This window comes from Heteronotia binoei, chromosome 6 (genome assembly GCF_032191835.1).
Source record: "Heteronotia binoei isolate CCM8104 ecotype False Entrance Well chromosome 6, APGP_CSIRO_Hbin_v1, whole genome shotgun sequence".
NCBI classification, from domain to species: domain Eukaryota; kingdom Metazoa; phylum Chordata; class Lepidosauria; order Squamata; family Gekkonidae; genus Heteronotia; species Heteronotia binoei.
Genome location: NC_083228.1, coordinates 143,742,073 through 143,765,468, shown reverse-complemented (window position 1 = coordinate 143,765,468; position 23,396 = coordinate 143,742,073). Strand labels below are relative to the sequence as shown.

Sequence of the window (23,396 nt, the reverse complement as noted above, 5' to 3'; positions counted from 1 at the left end):
ACACAGAGTGTTGGACTGGATGGGCCACTGGCCTGATACAACATGGCTTCTCTTGTGTTCTTATGTGACACAGAGTGTTGACTTGATGGGCCATTGGCCTGATCCAACATGGCTTCTCTTATGTTCTTATGTGACTCAGAGTGTTGGACTGGAGGGGCCACTGGCCTGATCCAACATGGCTTCTCTTATGTTCTTATGTGACACAGAGTGTTGGACTGGATGGGCCACTGGCCTGATCCAACAGGGCTTCTCTTATGTTCTTATGTGACACAGAGTGTTGGACTGGATGGGCCTTTGGCCTGGTCCAACATGGCTTCTCTTATGTTCTTCTGTGACACAGAGTGTTGGACTGGAGGGGCCATTGGCCTGATCCAACAGGGCTTCTCTTATGTTCTTGTGTGACACAGAATGTTGGACTGGAGGGGCCACTGGCCTGATCCAACATGGCTTCTCTTATGTGACACAGAGTGTTGGAATTGATGGGCCATTGGCCTGATCCAGCATGGCTTCTCTTATGTTCTTCTGTGACACAGAGTGTTGGACTGGAGGGGCCACTGGCCTGATCCAGCATGGCTTCTCTTATGTTCCTCTGTGACACAGAGTGTTGGGCTTGATGGGCCACTGGCCTGATCCAACATGGCTTCTCTTATGTTCTTCTGTGACACAGAGTGTTGGGCTTGATGGGCCACTGGCCTGATCCAACATGGCTTCTTTTTTTTTCTTTTTTTTTTCCTTTTGTATTTGTTTTATTCAACCATACAGTACATGAAAACAGAACAATAATACCCGATACATAATAATAAAACAGAGAACATAAAATAGAAAAACAAACCACATTTGAAAACACCAAATCTAGAACAACACATTCAACCCAACATAAAAAAAAATTATAGGATTAGCTTCATCCTATAACAACATTCCCTCTTCCCGCTTAGGGTGTTACTGTGGCATAATAATCCCAAGACTGAACTTATTATCTTCCTTTTTTTTTTTAACAATATTAATATTACTTATATTATTAGCTAGATTGCAATACTACTTTAGTTGCCCTAAATACCTTTAGTTTTCTCTAACCATAAGTATACTTTTTCCCATCTTTTTATTGCATCCTCCTTCAATTTACCTTGTATCATATTAGCCAATATGTCCGTTTCGGCCAACTGCATAATTTTATGAATTAGTTCTTCCCTCTTTGGTGGAACTTTAGATTTCCAGTTTTGAGCGAGTGATATTCTGGCTGCCGTTATAATATACATGGCTTCTCTTATATTCTTATGTGACACAGAGTGTTGGGCTGGAGGGGCCACTGGCCTGATCCAACAAGGCTTCTCTTATGTTCTTATGTGACACAGAGTGTTGGACTGGAGGGGCCTTTGGCCTGGTCCAACATGGCTTCTCTTATGTTCTTCTGTGACACAGAGTGTTGGGCTTGATGGGCCACTGGCCTGATCCAACATGGCTTCTCTTATATTCTTATGTGACACAGAGTGTTGGGCTGGAGGGGCCACTGGCCTGATCCAACATGGCTTCTCTTATATTCTTATGTGACACAGAGTGTTGGGCTGGAGGGGCCATTGGCCTGATCCAACATGGCTTCTCTTATGTTCTTCTGTGACACAGAGTGTTGGGCTTGATGGGCCACTGGCCTGATCCAACATGGCTTCTCTTATATTCTTATGTGACACAGAGTGTTGGGCTGGAGGGGCCACTGGCCTGATCCAACATGGCTTCTCTTATATTCTTATGTGACACAGAGTGTTGGGCTGGAAGGGCCACTGGCCTGATCCAACATGGCTTCTCTTATGTTCTTCTGTGAAACAGAGTGTTGGACTTGATGTGCCACTGGCCTGATCCAACATGGCTTCTCTTATGTTCTTATGTGACTCAGAGTGTTGGACTGGATGGGCCACTGGCCTGATCCAACATGGCTTCTCTTATGTTCTTATGTGACTCAGAGTGTTGGACTGGATGGGCCACTGGCCTGATCCAACATGGCTTCTCTTATGTTCTTCTGTGAAACAGAGTGTTGGACTGGAGGGGCCATTGGCCTGATCCAACATGGCTTCTCTTATATTCTTATGTGACACAGAGTGTTGGGCTGGAGGGGCCACTGGCCTGATCCAACATGGCTTCTCTTATGTTCTTCTGTGACACAGAGTGTTGGGCTTGATGGGCCACTGGCCTGATCCAACATGGCTTCTCTTATATTCTTATGTGACACAGAGTGTTGGGCTGGAGGGGCCATTGGCCTGATCCAACATGGCTTCTCTTATGTTCTTCTGTGACACAGAGTGTTGGGCTTGATGGGCCACTGGCCTGATCCAACATGGCTTCTCTTATATTCTTATGTGACACAGAGTGTTGGGCTGGAGGGGCCACTGGCCTGATCCAACATGGCTTCTCTTATATTCTTATGTGACACAGAGTGTTGGGCTGGAGGGGCCACTGGCCTGATCCAACATGGCTTCTCTTATGTTCTTCTGTGAAACAGAGTGTTGGACTTGATGGGCCACTGGCCTGATCCAACATGGCTTCTCTTATGTTCTTATGTGACTCAGAGTGTTGGACTGGATGGGCCACTGGCCTGATCCAATATGGCTTCTCTTATGTTGTTATGTGAAACAGAGTGTTGGACTTGATGGGCCATTGGCCTGATCCAACATGGCTGTTGGGAGATAGAGTTGTCAAGACAGGCTAGATTAATCAAATCATAGAGTTGGAAGGGACCTCCAGGGTCATCTAGTCCACCACAACACACACACCCCAGTGATAACCCCTGCTCCATGCCCAAGGCAAAAAAACTCCAAGATCCCTGGACAAACTGGCCTGGAGAAAAATTGCTTCCTGAGCCAGCAGAAGCCAAAGAAAGCCAAATTCCCTGGCAGATCTTAGTTCACGTTTGTCTACTTCAAGGGCCCCCCAGATAAGGGCAAAGTTTGAAGTGGACAAACAGCACAGGGAAATTTGTAACAGAGAGCCAGTTTGGCATGGTGGTGAAGTGCGCTGACTCTTATCTGAGAGAACCAGGCTTGATTCCCCGCTCCTCCCCTTGCAGCTGCTGGAATGGCCTCGGATCAGCCATAGCTCTGGCAGAGCTGTCCTTGAAAGGGCAACTTCTCGGAGAGCTCTCTCAGCTCCACCCACCTCACAGAATGTCTGGAGATAGGGTTGTCAGCTCCAGGTTGGGAAATACCGGAAGACGGAGAAGGGTGGCGTCTGGGGACAGGAGCAAGGACTTCCGAGGGGCATAATACCACGCAGCCTACCTTCCAAAAGTGGCCACTTTTCTCTAAGTAAATGGATGCCTATCCATTGGAGATCAGCTAGAATAGTAGGAGATCTCCAGTCACCACCCGGAGGTTAGATACAGAGAAAAGAATTAACTGTAATGGTGTCCAAATAAATTTCATAAAGCATTATGGTGTGCGTAGTTTATTATTTACATTACATCATATAAAGTATTTTAAGAGTAACAGGCACGTGGAAAGATCAGAAGAATTTAAAATATAGCCTCCAGGGTATGAGAAAATATATCAACAATCTGACAAGCAATAAATGCCGCATAAGTCCATCAGTTCGATGCAGTATTCAAAATCTACTTCTTTAGGTCAGGGGGTATTCCAAATTGGACTTGAAGTTCACAAAATTCAAATATCACTTCATTATTCACATTGTTCATACCAGAATCCTAAATACCTCGTTATGAGTATTCTTCTTCAGCGAACTATAAAAACAAAGATATCTATGAACTATTAAAGGTTATACAAAAGAGTTAATAAATAAAATAATTATTTAAGTTCTTCACTCCCTAGGCTGACTGAATTTGTCCCTAATGAATTTTTTTTTGGCACTTTTCCACAATGCCTGCAAAATATGATGTGGTTTATTAAAATACCAAAAAAATTGCGTTAACCTAAATACGAGGCGTTTTTACTCACCACAATACTCTTAATTTCTATTCTTTAATTCTTTCTAGCAAGGCGCCCTCGATGTTTTCTTCAGATCAGATTCAAGCATCGGTTTCATACTGCAGGAGCGACCAACAGTAGGTCTCCAGATGTTTTTTTTGCCTACGACTCCCATCAGCCCCAGCCAGTATGGCCAATGCCTGGGGCTGATGGGTAGGCAAAAAACATCTGGAGAGCTACCGTTGGCCACCCCTGTATAGTGTGGTGTAACCTTGTAAAGAAGGCTAGCACCATCTAGTGGCTTAAATAGATCATAGCCACCGATTAACTGAATACTTAAAGATCCTAGTGGGCAGCTGTGTTGGTCTGAAGCAATAGAACAAAGCAGTAAAGTTGTACCTTTAAGACCAACTAAGTTCTATTCAGAATGTCAGCTTTCGTGTGCTCTAAGCAGACTTCATCAGACAAAATTTAGAGAAAGTGGGCAGCGAGTTAGCATGCAGAGTCATGGAAATTGGATTAAAGATATTGGATTTATATTCCGCCCTCCACTCCGAAGAGTCTCAGAGCGGGTCACAATCTCCTTTCCCTTCCTCCCCCACAACAGACACCCTGTGAGGTAGATGAAGATATTGGATTTATATCCCGCCCTCCACTCCGAAGAGTCTCAGAGCGGCTCACAAACTCCTTTACCTTCCTCCCCCACGACAGACACCCTGTGAGGTAGATGAAGATATTGGATTTATATCCCGCCCTCCACTCCGAAGAGTCTCAGAGCGGCTCACAAACTCCTTTACCTTCCTCCCCCACGACAGACACCCTGTGAGGTAGATGAAGATATTGGATTTATATCCCGCCCTCCACTCTGAAGAGTCTCAGAGCGGCTCACAATCTCCTTTCCCTTCCTCCCCCACAACAGACACCCTGTGAGGTAGATGAAGATATTGGATTTATATCCCGCCCTCCACTCTGAAGAGTCTCAGAGCGGCTCACAATCTCCTTTACCTCCCCACCCCCCCACAACAGACACCCTGTGAGGTGGGTGGGGCGGAGAGGGCTCTCCCAGCAGCTGCCCTTTCAAGGACAACCTCTGCCAGAGCTCTGGCTGACCCAAGGCCATTCCAGCAAGTGCAAGTGGAGGAGTGGGGAATCAAACCCGGTTCTCCCAGATAAGAGTCCGCACCCTTCACCGCTACACCAAACTGGCTCTCCAGTTCACACTAACAAACAGAGACCCCAATTTGTGATTCTTTTAAAAAAACATTTCCATGACTCTGAGTATTAACTCACTACCCACTTTCTCTATATTTAGGACTGCTTGCCATTCCATTTTTGTCTGATGAAGTCTGCTTAGAGCACACGAAAGCTGACATTCTGAAGAAAACTTAGTCAGTCTTAAAGGCGAAACTTGGCTACTGTTTGAACGTTTAAAGGTTTTTGTGGTTGTTATGTCACTGATTCAATCCATAGGGAGCCGGTGTCTTAAGTTAAAATGTCCACTAGGCCTCCCTATGTCATAAATATCTTACTTCATCCTGTCTGTCAAAAGGATGTCTGTGTAATTTTTCCAGGACAGTTACCCGTCTACCTGCTGTTGCATGATTTTTCTGCCAGTATTTGAGCTATTGTTTATTATGTTGTACTCTGATTTGGTAGTACTTGCCTTTATAGGGTTGCCAAGTCCAATTCAAGAAATATCTGGGGACTTTGGGGGTGGAGCCAGGAGACTTTGGAGGTGGAGCCAGGAGACATTGGGGTGGAGCCAAGATCAAGGCTGTGACAAGCATAATTGAACTCCAAAGGGAGTTCTGGCCATCACATTTAAAGGGACGGCACACCTTTTCAATGCCTTCCTTCCATAGGAAATAATGAAGGATAGGGGCACCTTTTGTGGCTCACAGAATTGGACCCCCTTGTCCAATCTTTTTGAAACTTAGGGAGTTCTTTGAGGAGAGCCACTGGATACTATACTGAAAATTTGGTGCCTCTACCTCAAAAAACAGGGCCCCCAGAGCTCCAGATACCCATGGATAAATTCTCCATTATTTTCTATGGGACTAAATCTCTATAGGGAATAATAGAGTTCCCAGCAGACATTTCCCTCCCCTCCCCCCACTTTCTGATGACCCTGAAGCGGAGGGAGGGCCTCCAAACCGGGGGATCCCCTGCCCCCACCTGGGGATTGGCAACCCTATGCCTTTATGATGCTGTTTTAATCTTGATGTGGTTTTTAATCTTGATATGTTGTGGTTATTGCTGGGAGCTGCCCTGAGCCTGCTTGCGGGACAGGGTGGGATATAAATAAATAAATTAAATTAAATTGAAGCAGAAATGATCACATTTATGGTTTTTTTCTACAAAATGCTGAAACATAGGGGCTTCAAAAACTGGATTTTCTTAAGCTGAGCTTTATCTTCCCCCATATTTTGATGTTCCTATATGTTTGAAATTAGAGCCCCGTGGCGCAGAGTGGTAAAGCTACAGTACTGCAGTCCTAAGCTCTGCTCACGACCTGAGTTCGATCCCTGATGGAAGCTGGGTTTTCAGGTAGCCGGTTTGAGGTTGACTCGGCCTTCCATCCTTCCGAGGTCAGGGAAAGGAGTCCCCAGCTTGCTTGTGGGGGGGGGAAGCGTAGATGACTGGGGAAGGCAATAGCAAACCACCCCGTAAAAAGACTGCAGTGAAAACTTTGCGAAAGCAACGTCACCCCAGAGTTGAAAATGACTGGTGCTTGCACAGGGGACTATCCATCCATCCATCCATCATCTATCTATCTATCTATCTATCTATCTATCTATCTATCTATCTATCTATCTATCTATCTATCTATCTATCTATCTATCATCTATTTATTTATATATATATATATATATATATATATATATATATAAATAGATATATATAATCTATATCTGTCTGTCTGTCTATCTATCTATCTATCTATCTATCTATCTATCTACCTACCTACCTACCTACCTACCTACCTATCTATCTATCTATCATCTATCTATCATCTATCTATCTATATATATATATATATATATGTCTATCTTTATATATATCTATATCTATCTATCATCTATCTTTATATATATCTATCTATCATCTATCTTTATATATATATATATATATATATATATATATATATATATATATATATATATATATATATATAAATTAATATTAGGAAACTCTAAATGGCTGGTCACCCATGGCTAGGGGCTTCAGAGAGGTCATTAATGAATGAATTACCTAGGAAGTAACACTAGTTCAGAAGCAAACATAGTTATCATTATACAACACTAAACATCTCAGTAGAGCGCACAGTGGCAGCAACAAAGAAGGGGCCAACATACTTACACTGGTGTAGGTGGCAAAACAGCTGCCCTTCCGCCCCTAGTTTGCTTAGAGGCACTTGAACAGGATTGAGTCCGGATCCAGATCATCCTCCTCCTAACCTAGGGGTCGCCAACGTTTTTGAGCCAGCAGGTACCTTTGGGATTCCGGCACAGTGCAGTGGGTGCAGCCTCAAAATGGCCATCACAAAATGGCCACCGCAGGAGGCGGGCCCAGACACAAAATGGCCGCCGCAACTTCCCTTCAGTCACAGAGTGAAGCTCCGTGCCAAGTGGTGGGAGCTGCAGCCAAAGCAGCATTTTCAAAAATGTGGACAGCCGGTCAGATCTCAAGTAGCCGGACAGAAGCTTAGCTGGGCAAAAGGCACCCCTAACTAGGCCAACTTCCTCAATACAGTTGGCGGGCACCATGAAAGGGGTTGGCGGGCACCATGCTGGAGACCCCTGCCTTAAACCCTGCCTGTCATGTCTTTTTCAGTCTGTGGGAAGCCGAGGTTCTCCAGAAGCCTGCTGGCCCGTATTGCGAACGGCCGCTACGCCCAACGGGGGATTTCTCCCTGGATTGCCATGCTGCACAAGAATGGGCGCCCCTTCTGTGGCGGATCCCTTTTAGGTAAGATCCCCTTGGCATGAACTGTGCTGGAGGTGGGGTTGCAAATAATGAAACCAGGGACCAGCATCTTGATAAATGGCATTCCCTTTGAAGGGAAGCTCATGCAGTGGTCAGAAGAAGAAGAATTGCAGATTTATACCCCGCCCTTCTCCCTGAATCAGAGACTCAGAGCGGCTCACAATCTCCTATGTCTTCTCCCCCCACAACAGACACCCTGTGAGGTGGGGGCAGATTTATACCCCGCCCTTCTCCCTGAATCAGAGACTCAGAGCGGCTCACAATCTCCTATGTCTTCTCCCCCCACAACAGACACCCTGTGAGGAGGGGGCAGATTTATACCCCGCCCTTCTCCCTGAATCAGAGACTCAGAGCGGCTCACAATCTCCTATGTCTTCTCCCCCCACAACAGACACCCTGTGAGGTGGGGGCAGATTTGTACCCCGCCCTTCTCCCTGAATCAGAGACTCAGAGCGGCTCACAATCTCCTCTATCTTCTCCCCCCACAACAGAAGCCCTGTGAGGTGGGGGCAGATTTATACCCCCCCTTCTCCCTGAATCAGAGACTCAGAGCGGCTCACAATCTCCTTTATCTTCCGCCCTGTGAGGTAGGTGGGGCTGAGAGAGCTCTGGCAGAAGCTGCCCTTTCAAGGACAACCTCTGCGAGAGCTATGGCTGACCCAAGGCCATCCCAGCAGCTGCAAGCGGAGGAGTGGGGAATCAAACCCGGTTCTCCCAGATAAGAGTCCGCACACTTCACCACTACACCAAACTGGCTCTCAGCTAAACAACTGTGCCTTTCCCAGGGCCCTTAGATGTTTGTGTTTCTCTGTTTGCTCTTGGCCTCCATCCGCATGTTGTTGGCTATTGCACAGCTGTTGCACCAAAACTATCGTTTGAAACTTGTTCCCTCTGGAAGACTTACCTTCCATCATGCTTCAAGAATTTTGCAATTATACAGAATGGGGATGTGACGGAATCAAAGGGTTAATGGAGAAGCTGAGGACTCAGAGAGCCCTGAGTCATGTGACCCGAAGGTGGGGGCCGGGGGTGCTCAGAACTCTCAAGTCCTGAGTGACAGCTAATGGCTCAGAGGTTAACTGTCAGGTCTCTAGGTCACGAGTGCCCTCTAAGGAAGAGGAAGGTGACAGAGAGTGCCTAAGTGGAAGACCCTAGTGGTCACAGACATATGATACACTGCTCCTAAGAGTTTATAAGGTGGCTGAGGGAGAGCCGTGGGTCTGAGGGAGTCAGGAGAGCTGGGGCTTGTCAAACCACACGACTCGAAGGACCAGGCACTCAAAGCCCAAGAGGCCAGCCTGATTCAAGTTTAGGAGAGTGGATTAACGGAAGAACTGTGTACCCTGAAATACTTCCGTGCACTGCTGGAGGGTCTAGCCGACATACTGTATAGACAATGTTATTCCTACAAGATACAAACGAGCCTCTGTACACACCTCCCATCCCGCAGTTAAAGCCTATTTGGTAAATGAAGCACTATAGTTTGCTGTTGCGTTCTCTGGTGCCTGTGTGATTGGGAAAAGACTTCACATCTGCAGTGGTCCCCTGCTCATCTACCGTATCAGACCCCCAAAGAGACTAGCGGAGAGCCAGTCTGGTGTAGTGGTTAAGTGTGCGGACTCTTATCTGGGAGAGCCGGGTTTGATTCCCCACTCCTCCACTTGCAGCTGCCAGCATGGCCTTGGGTCAACCATAGCTCTGGCAGAGGTTGTCCTTGAAAGGGCAGCTGCTGTGAGAGCCCTCTCCAGCCCCACCCACCTCACAGGGTGTCTGTTGTGGGGGAGGAAGGGAAAGGAGATGGTGAGCTGCTCTGAGACTCTTCGGAGTGGAGGGTGGGATATAAATCCAATATCTTCATCTACCTCACAGGGTGTCTGTTGTGGGGGAGGAAGGGAAAGGAGATGGTGAGCCGCTCTGAGACTCTTCGGAGTGGAGGGCGGGATATAAATCCAATATCTTCATCTACCTCACAAGGTGTCTGTTGTGGGGGAGGGAGGGAAAGGAGATTGTGAGCCGCTCTGAGACTCTTTGGAGTGGAGGATGGGATATAAATCCAATATCTTCATCTACCTCACAGGGTGTCTGTTGTGCGGGGGGGTGGGGAGGCAAAGATGGTTGTGAGCCGCTCTGAGACTCTTGGGAGTGGAGGGCGGGATATAAATCCAATATCTTCATCTACCTCACAGGGTGTCTGTTGTGGGGGGGGGGGGGGAGGTAAAGGAGATTGTGAGCCGCTCTGAGACTCTTTGGAGTGGAGGGCGGGATATAAATCCAATATCTTCATCTACCTCACAGGGTGTCTGTTGTGGGGGAGGAAGGTAAAGGAGATTGTGAGCCGCTCTGAGACTCTTTGGAGTGGAGGGCGGGATATAAATCCAACATCTTCATCTACCTCACAGGGTGTCTGTTGTGGGGGAGGGAGGGAAAGGAGATTGTGAGCCGCTCTGAGACTCTTCGGAGTGGAGGGCGGGATATAAATCCAACATCTTCATCTACCTCACAGGGTGTCTGTTGTGGGGGAGGAAGGGAAAGGAGATTGTAAGCCGCTCTGAGACTCTTCGAGTGGAGGGCGGGATATAAATCCAACATCTTCATCTACCTCACAGGGTGTCTGTTGTGGGGGAGGAAGGGAAAGGAGATTGTGAGCCGCTCTGAGACTCTTCGGAGTGGAGGGCGGGATATAAATCCAATATCTTCATTTACCTCACAGGGTGTCTGTTGTGGGGGAGGAAGGGAAAGGAGATTGTGAGCCGCTCTGAGACTCTTCGGAGTGGAGGGCGGGATATAAATCCAATATCTTCTTCTTCTTCTTCTTCTTCTTCTTCTTCTTCTTAGCTGCCCTCGCTGAGGCAGGAGGCGATAGGCTGGCGTCGCCATAGGAGGTGTGATAGGGGATTTGAACCAAATCCTAGGTTTGAACCAGATCCGTGGATGGCAATAGTCTTCGGCGGATATAGATAGGTATACTTCCGCTGAAGATGATGTTGCACATCTATTTGTGATGCTGGGTGGCCTTTCTCGTTCCATTTTGGACCAACTGGGTGAAGATCTCGGGTGCCTCAGATCCCTAATTGAAGGAACAATCACCACATTCTTTTTCCCCAGGCAACAGGTGGATCGTGACCGCTGCTCACTGCCTCCACAGTGACCTGGATCCAGAGAACCCTGTTCTCCGAAGCTCAGATGTGATCAGCCCATCACTGTTCACAGTCATCCTGGGTAAGCAAGGAACAGTTTTGGGGAGGAGCCATGGCTCAGTGGTAGGGCCTCTGCTTGGCATGCAGAAGGTCCCAGGTTCAATTCCCAGTGTCTCCAGCTAAAAGGACCAGGCTGTAGGTGATGTAATTGAGGGGGAGAGGGGCTGTGGCTCCCTGGTAGAGCATCAGCTCAGCGTCCAGAAGGTCCCAGGTCAATCCCCATCATTTCTAGCTGGGGGAAAAAAGGACCTGGCAGGAGGTGATGGGAAAGACCTCAGCCTGAGACCCTGGAGAGCTTAGGAGGGGGCTGCAGCTCCCTGGTAGAGCCTCTGCTTGGCATGCTGAAAGTCCCAGGTTCAGTCCCCAGCATCTCCAGTTGAAAGGACCCGGCAGGAGGTGATGTGAAAGACCTCAGCCTGAGACCCTGGAGAGCTTAGGAGGGGGGCTGTGGCTCCCTGGTAGAGCCTCTGCTTGGCATGCAGAAGGTCCCAGGTTCAATCCTTGGCGTCTCCACTTACAAAGGACCAGACAAGAGGTGATGGGAAAGACCTAAGCCTGAGACCCTGGAGAGCTTAGGAGGGGGCTGCGGCTCCCTGGTAGAGCCTCTGCTTGGCATGCAGAAGGTCCCAGGTTCAGTCCCCAGCATCTCCAGTTGAGAGGACCAGACAAGAGGTGATGGGAAAGACCTCAGCCTGAGACCCTGGAGAGCTTAGGAGGGGGCTGCGGCTCCCTGGTAGAGCATCTGCTTGGCATGCAGAAGGTCCCAGGTTCAGTCCCCAGCATCTCCAGTTGAAAGGACCAGACAAGAAGTGATGGGAAAGACCTCAGCCTGAGACCCTGGAGAGCTTAGGAGGGGGGCTGCGGCTCCCTGGTAGAGCATCTGCTTGGCATGCAGAAGGTCCCAGGTTCAGTCCCCAGCATCTCCAGTTGAAAGGACCAGACAAGAGGTGATGGGAAAGACCTCAGCCTGAGACCCTGGAGAGCTTAGGAGGGGGGCTGCGGCTCCCTGGTAGAGCCTCTGCTTGGCATGCAGAAGGTCCCAGGTTCAGTCCCCAGCATCTCCAGTTGAAAGGACCAGACAAGAGGTGATGGGAAAGACCTCAGCCTGAGACCCTGGAGAGCTTAGGAGGGGGGCTGCGGCTCCCTGGTAGAGCATCTGCTTGGCATGCAGAAGGTCCCAGGTTCAGTCCCCAGCATCTCCAGTTGAAAGGACCAGACAAGAGGTGATGGGAAAGACCTCAGCCTGAGACCCTGGAGAGCTTAGGAGGGGGGCTGCGGCTCCCTGGTAGAGCATCTGCTTGGCATGCAGAAGGTCCCAGGTTCAGTCCCCAGCATCTCCAGTTGAGAAGACCAGACAAGAGGTGATGGGAAAGACCTCAGCCTGAGACCCTGGAGAGCTTAGGAGGGGGCTGCGGCTCCCTGGTAGAGCATCTGCTTGGCATGCAGAAGGTCCCAGGTTCAGTCCCCAGCATCTCCAGTTGAAAGGACCAGAGAGGAGATGATGGGAAAGACCTCAGCCTGAGAACCTGGAGAGCTTAGGAGGGGGGCTGCGGCTCCCTGGTAGAGCCTCTGCTTGGCATGCAGAAGGTCCCAGGTTCAGTCCCCAGCATCTCCAGTTGAAAGGACCAGAGAGGAGATGATGGGAAAGACCTCAGCCTGAGACCCTGGAGAGCTTAGGAGGGGGGCGGCGGCTCCCTGGTAGAGCCTCTGCTTGGCATGCAGAAGGTCCCAGGTTCAGTCCCCAGCATCTCCAGTTGAAAGGACCAGACAAGAGGTGATGGGAAAGACCTCAGCCTGGCACCTTGGAGAGCTTAGGTGGGGGGCTGCGGCTCCCTGGTAGAGCATCTGCTTGGCATGCAGAAGGTCCCAGGTTCAGTCCCCAGCATCTCCAGTTGAGAGGACCAGACAAGAGTTGATGGGAAAGACCTCAGCCTGAGACCCTGGAGAGCTTAGGAGGGGGGCTGCGGCTCCCTGGTAGAGCATCTGCTTGGCATGCAGAAGGTCCCAGGTTCAGTCCCCAGCATCTCCAGTTGAGAGGACCAGACAAGAGGTGATGGGAAAGACCTCAGCCTGACACCCTGGAGAGCTTAGGAGGGGGGCTGCGGCTCCCTGGTAGAGCATCTGCTTGGCATGCAGAAGGTCCCAGGTTCAGTCCCCAGCATCTCCAGTTGAGAGGACCAGACAAGAGGTGATGGGAAATACCTCAGCCTGACACCCTGGAGAGCTTAGGAGGGGGGCTGCGGCTCCCTGGTAGAGCATCTGCTTGGCATGCAGAAGGTCCCAGGTTCAGTCCCCAGCATCTCCAGTTGAGAGGACCAGACAAGAGGTGATGGGAAAGACCTCAGCCTGACACCCTGGAGAGCTTAGGAGGGGGGCTGCGGCTCCCTGGTAGAGCATCTGCTTGGCATGCAGAAGGTCCCAGGTTCAGTCCCCAGCATCTCCAGTTGAGAGGACCAGACAAGAGGTGATGGGAAAGACCTCAGCCTGACACCCTGGAGAGCTTAGGAGGGGGGCTGCGGCTCCCTGGTAGAGCATCTGCTTGGCATGCAGAAGGTCCCAGGTTCAGTCCCCAGCATCTCCAGTTGAAAGGACCAAGCAGGAGGTGATGGGAAAGACCTCAGCCTGACACCCTGGAGAGCTTAGGAGGGGGGCTGCGGCTCCCTGGTAGAGCATCTGCTTGGCATGCAGAAGGTCCCAGGTTCAGTCCCCAGCATCTCCAGTTGAGAGGACCAGACAAGAGGTGATGGGAAAGACCTCAGCCTGACACCCTGGAGTGCTTAGGAGGGGACTGTAGCTCCCTGGTAGAGTATCTGCTTGGCATGCAGAAGGTCCCAGGTTCAGTCCCCAGCATCTCCAGTTGAGAGGACCAGACAAGAGGTGATGGGAAAGACCTCAGCCTGACAGCCTGGAGTGCTTAGGAGGGGACTGTGGCTCCCTGGTAGAGTATCTGCTTGGCATGCAGAAGGTCCCTGGTCAATCCCCATCATTTCTAGATGGGGGGAAAAAGGACCAAGCAGGAGGTGATGTCAAAGACCTCAGCCTGAGACCCTGGAGAGTTGCTGCCAGTCTGAGCAGGCAATACTGACTTTGATGCATCAAGGGTCTCATTCAGTAGAAGGCAGATTTGTGTGTTCTTCATGCGAGTGTTCCAGACTGTCAAGGGCTTCCCTTAGGGTTTCCAACCTCCAGTTGGTGGCTGAAGATCTCCCACAATGACAATTGATTTCCCTTGGAGAAAATGTTGACTTTAAAGGGTAGGCAAATCCCCTAAGAGCAGGGGTGTCCAAACTTGCTGAACGTACGAGCTGCATAGAATAAATGTCAAATGTTTGAAAGCCACAAGACATGAAACATCAGATGTTTTGGAGAAGGAAGGGAGGAAGGATAGAAGGGAGGAAAATAGATGGGGGAGGAAGAGGTGGAAAGAAAGCTACTTTAATTTTAAATGCATTCTCCAAGTCCTGACGATGAGGAGCTGGAAGGGTTAACAGACCTGGAAGAGTTGCCAGCCAGTTCCTCAGCTGAACAAACAGCAGCTGGCCCATCAATCACTCTCCAGGCACCAGTGTCAGCTGTTGACGATCAATCTCCTCCGAGCTCTCTTCCTCCCATCTCAAGAGCTCAAAGCAGGCTCCGGAAAGAACTTTCAGAGCAAAGACATGAGGCACGCCGATGCTTCAGATCTCTCAGCCTTGAGTTCTAGCAGAGTCACTGCCGCCCAGGGAGCAGGCTGGAGACTCCCATATAGCTCCCACCCAGGACCTGGTAACCTTGTGGAAGCAACAAGTCTATTCTCTGGCTTGCATCCACGCTCCTTCCTGATTCCTGATCCTGACCTGCTTGATTTCCTTGGCACCCTGACCTTCTGGCTTTTGGACATTGACTTCTGATTCTGGTTTGTGATTCTGCATTGTGGACTTGGCTGCTGCTTGACTTTGACCTTGGACTGGCTTTGGAATCCTGCCTGCCTGCACCCTGAGAACGTGACACCAGCTGGCTTGGCTTGGAGAAGTGGCTTAAAGAGACAAATGCCTTCTCCAAGCTGGCTGACGGGGCGGTGGGGACTTCTAGAGCCACACAATACGTGTGGGAAAGCCACAGTTGGCCTCTCCTGCCTTAGAGGCCTACGCCATCCTCCTCCCCTCCGTTTTACCCTCACAACCACCCTGCGAGGTTGACTTGAACAAACACATTTCTCTTTGTCCAGGGAAGCACCGGACCCAAAGGCCAGACGACACAGAGCAGCATCTCCCACCCAAGTCCCTCGTCCTCCACCCGTCTTACCGGGCGGCCACCCTGGAGAACGACATCGGCTTGGTGGAGCTGTCTGAGGAGGCCGCGCTGAATGACTTCGTCATGCCTGTTTGCATTCCGGAGGGCCCCCCACCAAAAAGTGAGCAACCCTTTTCAGACTTCCAGTGCCGGTTCAGGAAAGGTAGATCCAGGAGGGCAGGCAGCTATGTTAGTCTGAGACAGTAGAACAAATTTTGAGTCCTGTGGCTAGGGTTGCCAAATCCAATTAAAGAAATATCTGGGGACTTTGGGAGTGGAGCCAGGAGACATTGGGGTGGAGCCAAGATCAAGGCTGTGACAAGCATCACTGAACTCCAAGGGGAGTTCTGGCCATCACATTTAAAGGGACGGCACACCTTTTCCATGCCTTCCTTTCAATAGGAAATAATGAAGATAGGGGCACCTTCTTTTGAGGATCATAGAATTGGACCCCCTGGTCCAATCTTTTTGAAACTTGCGGGGTATTTTGGGGAGAGGCACTAGATGCTATACTGAAAATTCAGTGCCTCTACCCCAAAAAACAGCCCCTCCCCAGAGCCCCAGATACCCGCAGATCAATTCTCCATGATTTTCTATGGGAATAAATCTCCATAGGGAATAAGAGAGTTCCCAGAAGACATTTCCCTCCCCTCCCCCCACTTTCTGACGACATTTCCCTCTCCCTGAAGCGGGGGGAGGGCCTCCAAACCGGGGGATCCCCTGCCCCCACCTGGGGATTGGCAACCCTACCTGTGGCACCTTGGGGTCGTGGTAGATAACTCACTGAAAATGTCAGGACAGTGTGCGATTGCAATAAAAAAGTCCAACGCCATGCTGGGAATTATTAGGAAGGGAACTGAAAACAAATCAGCCAGTATCATAATGCCCCTGTATAAATCGATGGTGTGGTCTCATTTGGAGTACTGTGTACCATTCTGGCCATTGCACCTCAAAAAGGATATTATAGCATTGGAAAAAGTGCAGAAAAGGGCAACTAGAATGATTAAAGGGTTGGAACACTTTTCCTATGAAGAAAGGTTGAAACGCTTGGGGCTCTTTAGCACGGAGAAACATCGACTGCGGGGTGACGTGATAGAGGTTTAGAAGATTATGCATGGGATGGAGAAGGTAGAGAAAGAAGTCCTTTTCTCCCTTTCTCACAGTACAAGAACTTGTGGGCATTCAATGAAATTGCTGAGCAGTCAGGTTAAAACGGATAAAAGGAAGTACTTCTTCACCCAAAGGGGGATTAACTCGTGGAATTCACTGCTGCAGGAGGTGGTGGCGGCTACAAGCATAGACAGCTTCAAGAGGGGGTTAGATAAAAATATGGAGCAGAGGTCCATCAGTGGCTATTAGCCACAGTGTGTATATATATGTGTTTGTGTGTGTGTGCATATATATATAATTTTTTTGGCCACTGTGTAACACAGAGTGTTGGACTGGAGGGGCCACTGGCCTTATCCAACATGGCTTCTCTTATGTTCTTATGTGACACAGAGTGTTGGACTGGAGGGGCCATTGGTCTGATCCAACATGGTTTCTCTTATGTTCTTATGTGACACAGAGTGTTGGACTGGAGGGGCCACTGGCCTGATCCAACAGGGCTTTTCTTATGTGACAAAGAGTGTTGGACTGGAGGGGCCATTGGCCTGATCCAACATGGCTTCTCTTATGTTCTTATGTGACACAGTGTTGGCCTGGAGGAGCCACTGGCCTGATCCAACATGGCTTCTCTTATGTTCTTATGTGACACAGAGTGTTGGACTGGAGGGGCCATTGGTCTGATCCAACAGGGCTTCTCTTATGTCTCTTATGTAATGGCAGGTAGCAGAGATATAAACTTGGACTGGAGGGGCCATTGGCCTGATCCAACATGGCTTCTCTTATGTTCTTACGTCCAACAAAAAAACTTTGGGGAGGGGCTTCAGCAGGGTGCAGTGCCACAGAGTCCACCCTCCAAAGCAGCCATCTCTCCGCCCCTCCCCCCGCCCAGAGAACTGAGCCCCGTGGTCTAGAGATCTGTAGCCTGGTTTCTGTCAACTGGAGATCGTGTCTCATTCCTCGTGCCTTCCCTTATACTGATGTGATGGCCTCTTTCTTCCCCACATTTAGATGCCATGGTTATTGTCAGCGGATGGGGAAAGCAGTTCCTGCAACGTCTCCCGGATTCCTTGACGGAGGTGGGACCAGCGTTTCTTACCCCAAGCTAGAGCTGCTAAGTTGTTGTTGTTGACAATTGTTGTTATTGTTGTTAGCCGCCCTGAGCCTGCTTTGGCGGGGAGGGCGGGATATAAATGCAAAGAATAAAATAAATAAATAAGTTCCCACCAGGGGAGGGGGATCCCCCAATTTAGGAGGCCCCAACCCACCCCAACCCGCTAGGAGATCGCCACCCCTGAAGAGTCTTGTCGCCACGCGTCACCCAGAAGTAACATCATCACGCAGGGCAGGTCACATGGGCTGACGCTCTAGGAATCGCTGTAAACGTCTATGGTCCCAAAGAGTTTTACTTTGATTCCTAGAGCGTCCCCAGCGTGACGCTCTAGGAATCACGGTGAAACTCTGTGGCACCATAGACTTCAACCGCGACTCCTAGAGCGCCCGTGTGATGTGCCTGGCGCAATGATGTCACCTGGAATGTCCAGGTGACATCATTGCGCCAGGCACATCACACGGGCGCTCTAGGAATCGCGGTGCCGCGCCCACGCTTCGCGCACGCGTGAAAAGCCCCCCGCTGCAGCGGCAAAGGGACTTGGCGACCCTATCCCAAGTGAGCGTGGTCTTTTTAGGAAGCAAATAGGGGAACCTTATCCCCGGGGTCCTTTCTGGGCTTCTCGGAAGAAAGGTTGCCACTCGGAAAGGGCTACTCACTAGCAAATTGCAATGCATTGATACTGCTCCCAGCCTGGCAAATGGGGGCCACAGTTGGGTTCTTGAGACCGCACGGTCCACAGGGTTGCCAACATCAAGGAGAGGAAATTAACAACAACACAACTGTGGAATATTAGCAAAGAATAATCCCAACGTGCAATCTAACACCAATGCCTTTCACTCAATTACTGTCTATATTGAAACAGCATTCCCAACATACAATCGTTCCTAAATACAAATCACATCATTATTAGGGCTTTCTTTTGAGCAGGGACGCAGAGGGACGCGGTTCCGGCTTGCTTGGTGTCAGGGGGTGTGGCTTAATATGCAAATGAGTTCAATACCAGGAAAGTTGGTAGAAAGCATTATCAAGGACAGAATGAGTAGGCACATTGATGGACACGAGTCATTGAGGAAGACTCAGCAGGGGTTCTGTAAGGGAAGATCTTGCCTCACTAACCTGTTACAGTTCTTTGAGGGGGTGAACAAACATGTGGACAAAGGAGACCCGATAGATGTTGTTTACCTTGGCTTCCAGAAAGCTTTTGATAAAGTTCCTCATCAAAGGCTCCTTAGTAAGCTCGAGAGTCAGGGAGTAAAAGGACAGGTCCTCTTCTGGATCAAAAACTGGCTAATTAATAGGAAGCAGAGAGTGAGTATAAATGGGCAGTCTTCACAGTGGAGGACGGTAAGCAGTGGGGTGCCGCAGGGCTCAGTACTGGGTCCCATGCTCTTTAACTTGTTCATTAATGATTGGGAGTTGAGAGTAAGCAGTGAAGTGGCCAAGTTTGCAGATGACACTAAATTGTTCAGGGTGGTGAGAACCAGAGAGGATTGTGAGAAACTCCAAAGGGATCTGTTGAGGCTGGGTGAGTGGGCATCAACATGGCAGACGAGGTTCAATGTGGCTAAGTGCAAAGTAATGCACACTGGGGCCAAGAATCCCAGCTACAAATACAAGTCCATGGGGTGTGAACTGGCAGAGACTGACCAAGAGAGAGAGCAATAGAACAAAGCAGTAGACAAGTCATACCTTTAAGACCAACTAAGTTTTATTCAGAATGGAAGCTTTCGCGTGCTCTTAAGCAGCCTTCATCAGACAAAATGGGAATGGAAGCAGCAATCCTTTACATAAGTGGGCAGTGTGGAATCTTGGGGATGTTTTTAGCAGATTCAAAGAATCACAAATAGGGATCTGCATTTTGCAAGTGTCAGGAGAAAATAGGGCTGAAAAAACATTGGCGGGTGATAAAAAAGCAGACGGCTGTCGTAGGTGTGAGGTGCCATAAATCTAGGGAACATTCTGGCTTTGTTAGTTTAAATGGTTCCTCAAGAGATTATAACATCCACGTAGTTTGCCATTAGGAAAAAAGGAAGACATTAAAATACAACAGAGGATGGGTTGGTATATGCAATAAGACAAACAGCCAACATCCCCCATTTGAGTGTGTCAATACAAAAAAACAAACAAAAAAAAACAAATAGAAGAAGAAGATGATGAAGATGATATTGGATTTATATCCCGCCCTCCACTCCGAAGAGTCTCAGAGTGGCTCACAATCTCCTTCCCCTTCTTCCCTCACAACAGACACCCTGTGAGGTAGATGAAGATATTGGATTTATATCCTGCCCTCCACTCCGAAGAGTCTCAGAGCGGCTCACAATCTCCTTTCCCTTCCTCGCCCACAACAGACACCCTGTGAGGTAGATGAAGATATTGGATTTATATCCTGCCCTCCACTCCGAAGAGTCTCAGAGCGGCTCACCATCTCCTTTCCCTTCCTCCCCTACAACAGACACCCTGTGAGGTAGATTAAGATATTGGATTTATATCCCGCCCTCCACTCCGAAGAGTCTCAGAGCGGCTCACCATCTCCTTTCCCTTCCTCCCCCACAACAGACACCCTGTGAGGTAGATGAAGATATTGGATTTATATCCCGCCCTCCACTCCGAAGAGTCTCAGAGCAGCTCACAATATCCTTTACCTTCCTCCCCCACAACAGACACCCTGTGAGGTAGAGGAAGATATAAATCCAATATCTTCATCTACCTCACAGGGTGTCTGTTGTGGGGGAGGAAGGGAAAGGAGATGGTGAGCCGGTCTGAGACTCTTCAGAGTGGAGGGCGGGATATAAATCCAATATCTTCTTCTTCTCCCTGCCCTCCTCTAAGGGACAGCCCTTCACCTCCTTCAAGAGAGCAATCCTGTCCCACCTCAACCTCCTCTTCTCCAAGCTGAACCTTCCCAAGTCCCTCAGCCTTTCCTCCTAAAGCTTCTTGGTCTCCGGGCCCCTGATCATCTTCATTGCCCTCCTCTGCACCGGCTCCGTTCTGCCCACATCCTGTTTGAAGGGAGGCCTCCAGAACTGATGTTGGTTTAGGCCTGTGGCGTAGATGTTCCCTCAGAGGCCAGAGATGCAGGGGATACCGATCTGTTGCCCGTTTACCTCAGCAGTTCAACCAACCAAGCCCCTTCTTTGTGTCACAGATTGAGATCCCGCTGACAGATCACGCCGTGTGCCAGGAAGCCTACGCCAGGCTTCAGAAGGTCATCACAGAAGATATGATCTGTGCTGGAGAAAGGCAAGGTAAGGCCAGGGCAGAAGTGGAGAGGGGCTGTTCCTCCATGGTAGAGCATCTGTTTTGCATGCAGAAAGCCCTAGGTTCAATCCCCAGCATAGAATCATAGAGTTGGAAGGGACCTCCGAGGTCATCTAGTCCACGGCATCTCCAGTTAAAAGGACCAGGGGAGAAAGCTGAGGGTGAAAGGAAACCTGGATCCCTTTTCTCCCTACCTGAGATCGCCCTGTGCACCTACTCTCCAATGCAAACCATGCTCCAAGTTACAAATATGTAATAATGCCCAGTCTAGCAGACTGGTTTATATTATAAATTGAAAAGTTGAGTTTCAGACTCTTTTGACTCATCCAGATCTTGAGGTGTGGTGGTTCAAGTGTCAGGTTCCCAACTCCCAGGTAAGGCCTGGAGGTTGGGAACCTGAATTGCATAGTTTGCCTAGAGAGCTTGCATAGAAAGAGAATTGCATAGGGCCAGACCTCCTGACTCCCTAGCAGTAATATGTCAAGTGGTCACATAAGAACATAAGAGATCAGGCCAATGGCCCCTCCAGTCCAACATTCTGTGTCACATAAGAACAGAAGAGAAGCCCTGTTGGATCAGGCCAATGGCCCATCCAGTCCAACACTCTGTGTCACATAGGAGCATAAGAGAAGCCATGTTGGATCAGGCCAGTGACCCCTCCAGTCCAACATTCTGTGTCACATAAGAACAGAAGAGAAGCCATGTTGGATCAGGCCAATGGCCCCTCCAGTCCAACATTCTGTGTCACATAAGAACAGAAGAGAAGCCATGTTGGATCAGGCCAGTGGCCCATCCAGTCCAACACTCTGTGTCACATAAGAACAGAAGAGAAGCCATGTTGGATCAGGCCACTGGCCCATCCAGTCCAACACTCTGTGTCACATAAGAACAAAAGAGAAACCATGTTGGATCAGGCCAGTGGCCCATCCAGTCCAACACTCTGTGTCACATAAGAACAAAAGAGAAACCATGTTGGATCAGGCCAGTGGCCCATCCATTCCAACACTCTGTGTCACATAAGAACATAAGAGAAGCCCTGTTGGATCAGGCCAGTGGCCCATCCAGTCCAACACTCTGTGTCACATAAGAACATAAGAGAAGCCCTGTTGGATCAGGCCAGTGGCCCCTCCAGTCCAACACTCTGTGTCACATAAGAACATAAGAGAAGCCATGTTGGATCAGGCCAGTGGCCCCTCCAGTCCAACACTCTGTGTCACATAAGAACATAAGAGAAGCCCTGTTGGATCAGGCCAGTGGCCCATCCAGTCCAACACTGTGTGTCACATAAGAACATAAGAGAAGCCCTGTTGGATCAGGCCAGTGGCCCCTCCAGTCCAACACTCTGTGTCACATAAGAACATAAGAGAAGCCCTGTTGGATCAGGCCAGTGGCCCCTCCAGTCCAACACTCTGTGTCACATAAGAACATAAGAGAAGCCATGTTGGATCAGGCCAGTGGCCCCTCCAGTCCAACACTCTGTGTCACATAAGAACATAAGAGAAGCCCTGTTGGATCAGGCCAGTGGCCCATCCAGTCCAACACTCTGTGTCACATAAGAACATAAGAGAAGCCCTGTTGGATCAGGCCAGTGGCCCCTCCAGTCCAACACTCTGTGTCACATAAGAACATAAGAGAAGCCATGTTGGATCAGGCCAGTGGCCCCTCCAGTCCAACACTCTGTGTCACATAAGAACATAAGAGAAGCCCTGTTGGATCAGGCCAGTGGCCCCTCCAGTCCAACACTCTGTGTCACATAAGAACATAAGAGAAGCCCTGTTGGATCAGGCCAGTGGCCCATCCAGTCCAACACTGTGTGTCACATAAGAACATAAGAGAAGCCCTGTTGGATCAGGCCAGTGGCCCATCCAGTCCAACACTGTGTGTCACATAAGAGAAGCCCTGTTGGATCTCCAGTTTTCCTAGCATCAGGGCCAGCCCTGTGTTTGGAAATCCTGAGCAAAACATTGCGGCTTGCGGAATCCGAAAGGCGGCCTCCAACCACCGGCTGTTCTCTTTGTCCCCCTAGGAGGAAAAGACGCTTGCAGCGGAGACTCAGGGGGTCCCATGGTCACTGTGAACAACCAAACCGGCGCGTGGCAGCTGATCGGCACTGTGTCTTGGGGCGACGGGTGCGGCCTGGGCGACCGCTATGGGGTGTATTCCAATGTGTTCTCAAGTCTGCCGTGGATTAAGCAGGTGACTGGAGAGGAATACTGAATGCCGAGATCCCCGACGACGTCCAGAGCGAGAAGAAACCCTGCTGGTGGGGTGGAGTGAAGAAACCCTTGCTGGTGGATCAAGATCTCTTGCTTTGACCTTTGCCCAAGATCGCCCTCGCCATTGGATCAGGATAAACTTGGAGAGAGGAAACCTCTCCACTGCTCTTCACTGAACTGAACTCTGTTCCAATGACCTGCATCAGATCTAATGTATACGATTCGATGATAACGTTGACTTACATCAGTTTGCTAGAGGTGACTCAAGGTGATTTAGACCACTTTTTATAGGAAGATGAGCAAAAACACCTTCAGGCATTGCACACTTCTGCAGTAGGGT

General features: G+C 49.5%; 1 protein-coding gene across 1 annotated transcript in view; it reads left to right on the top strand.

The window, feature by feature from the left end:
- The window catches only part of MASP1 (MBL associated serine protease 1), a 148,115-nt gene extending 125,050 nt beyond the window's left edge, over positions 1 to 23,065 (top strand). Inside the window, exons 9-14 of the mRNA XM_060242749.1 lie at positions 7,743 to 7,877; positions 11,001 to 11,114; positions 15,300 to 15,485; positions 17,480 to 17,547; positions 20,728 to 20,827; positions 22,867 to 23,065. Of these exons, the coding sequence (XP_060098732.1) occupies positions 7,743 to 7,877; positions 11,001 to 11,114; positions 15,300 to 15,485; positions 17,480 to 17,547; positions 20,728 to 20,827; positions 22,867 to 23,057 (794 nt within the window). The 3' untranslated portion in view covers positions 23,058 to 23,065. The remainder of the gene's footprint in view (positions 1 to 7,742; positions 7,878 to 11,000; positions 11,115 to 15,299; positions 15,486 to 17,479; positions 17,548 to 20,727; positions 20,828 to 22,866) is intronic.
- The last annotated feature ends 331 nt before the right edge of the window (positions 23,066 to 23,396 follow it).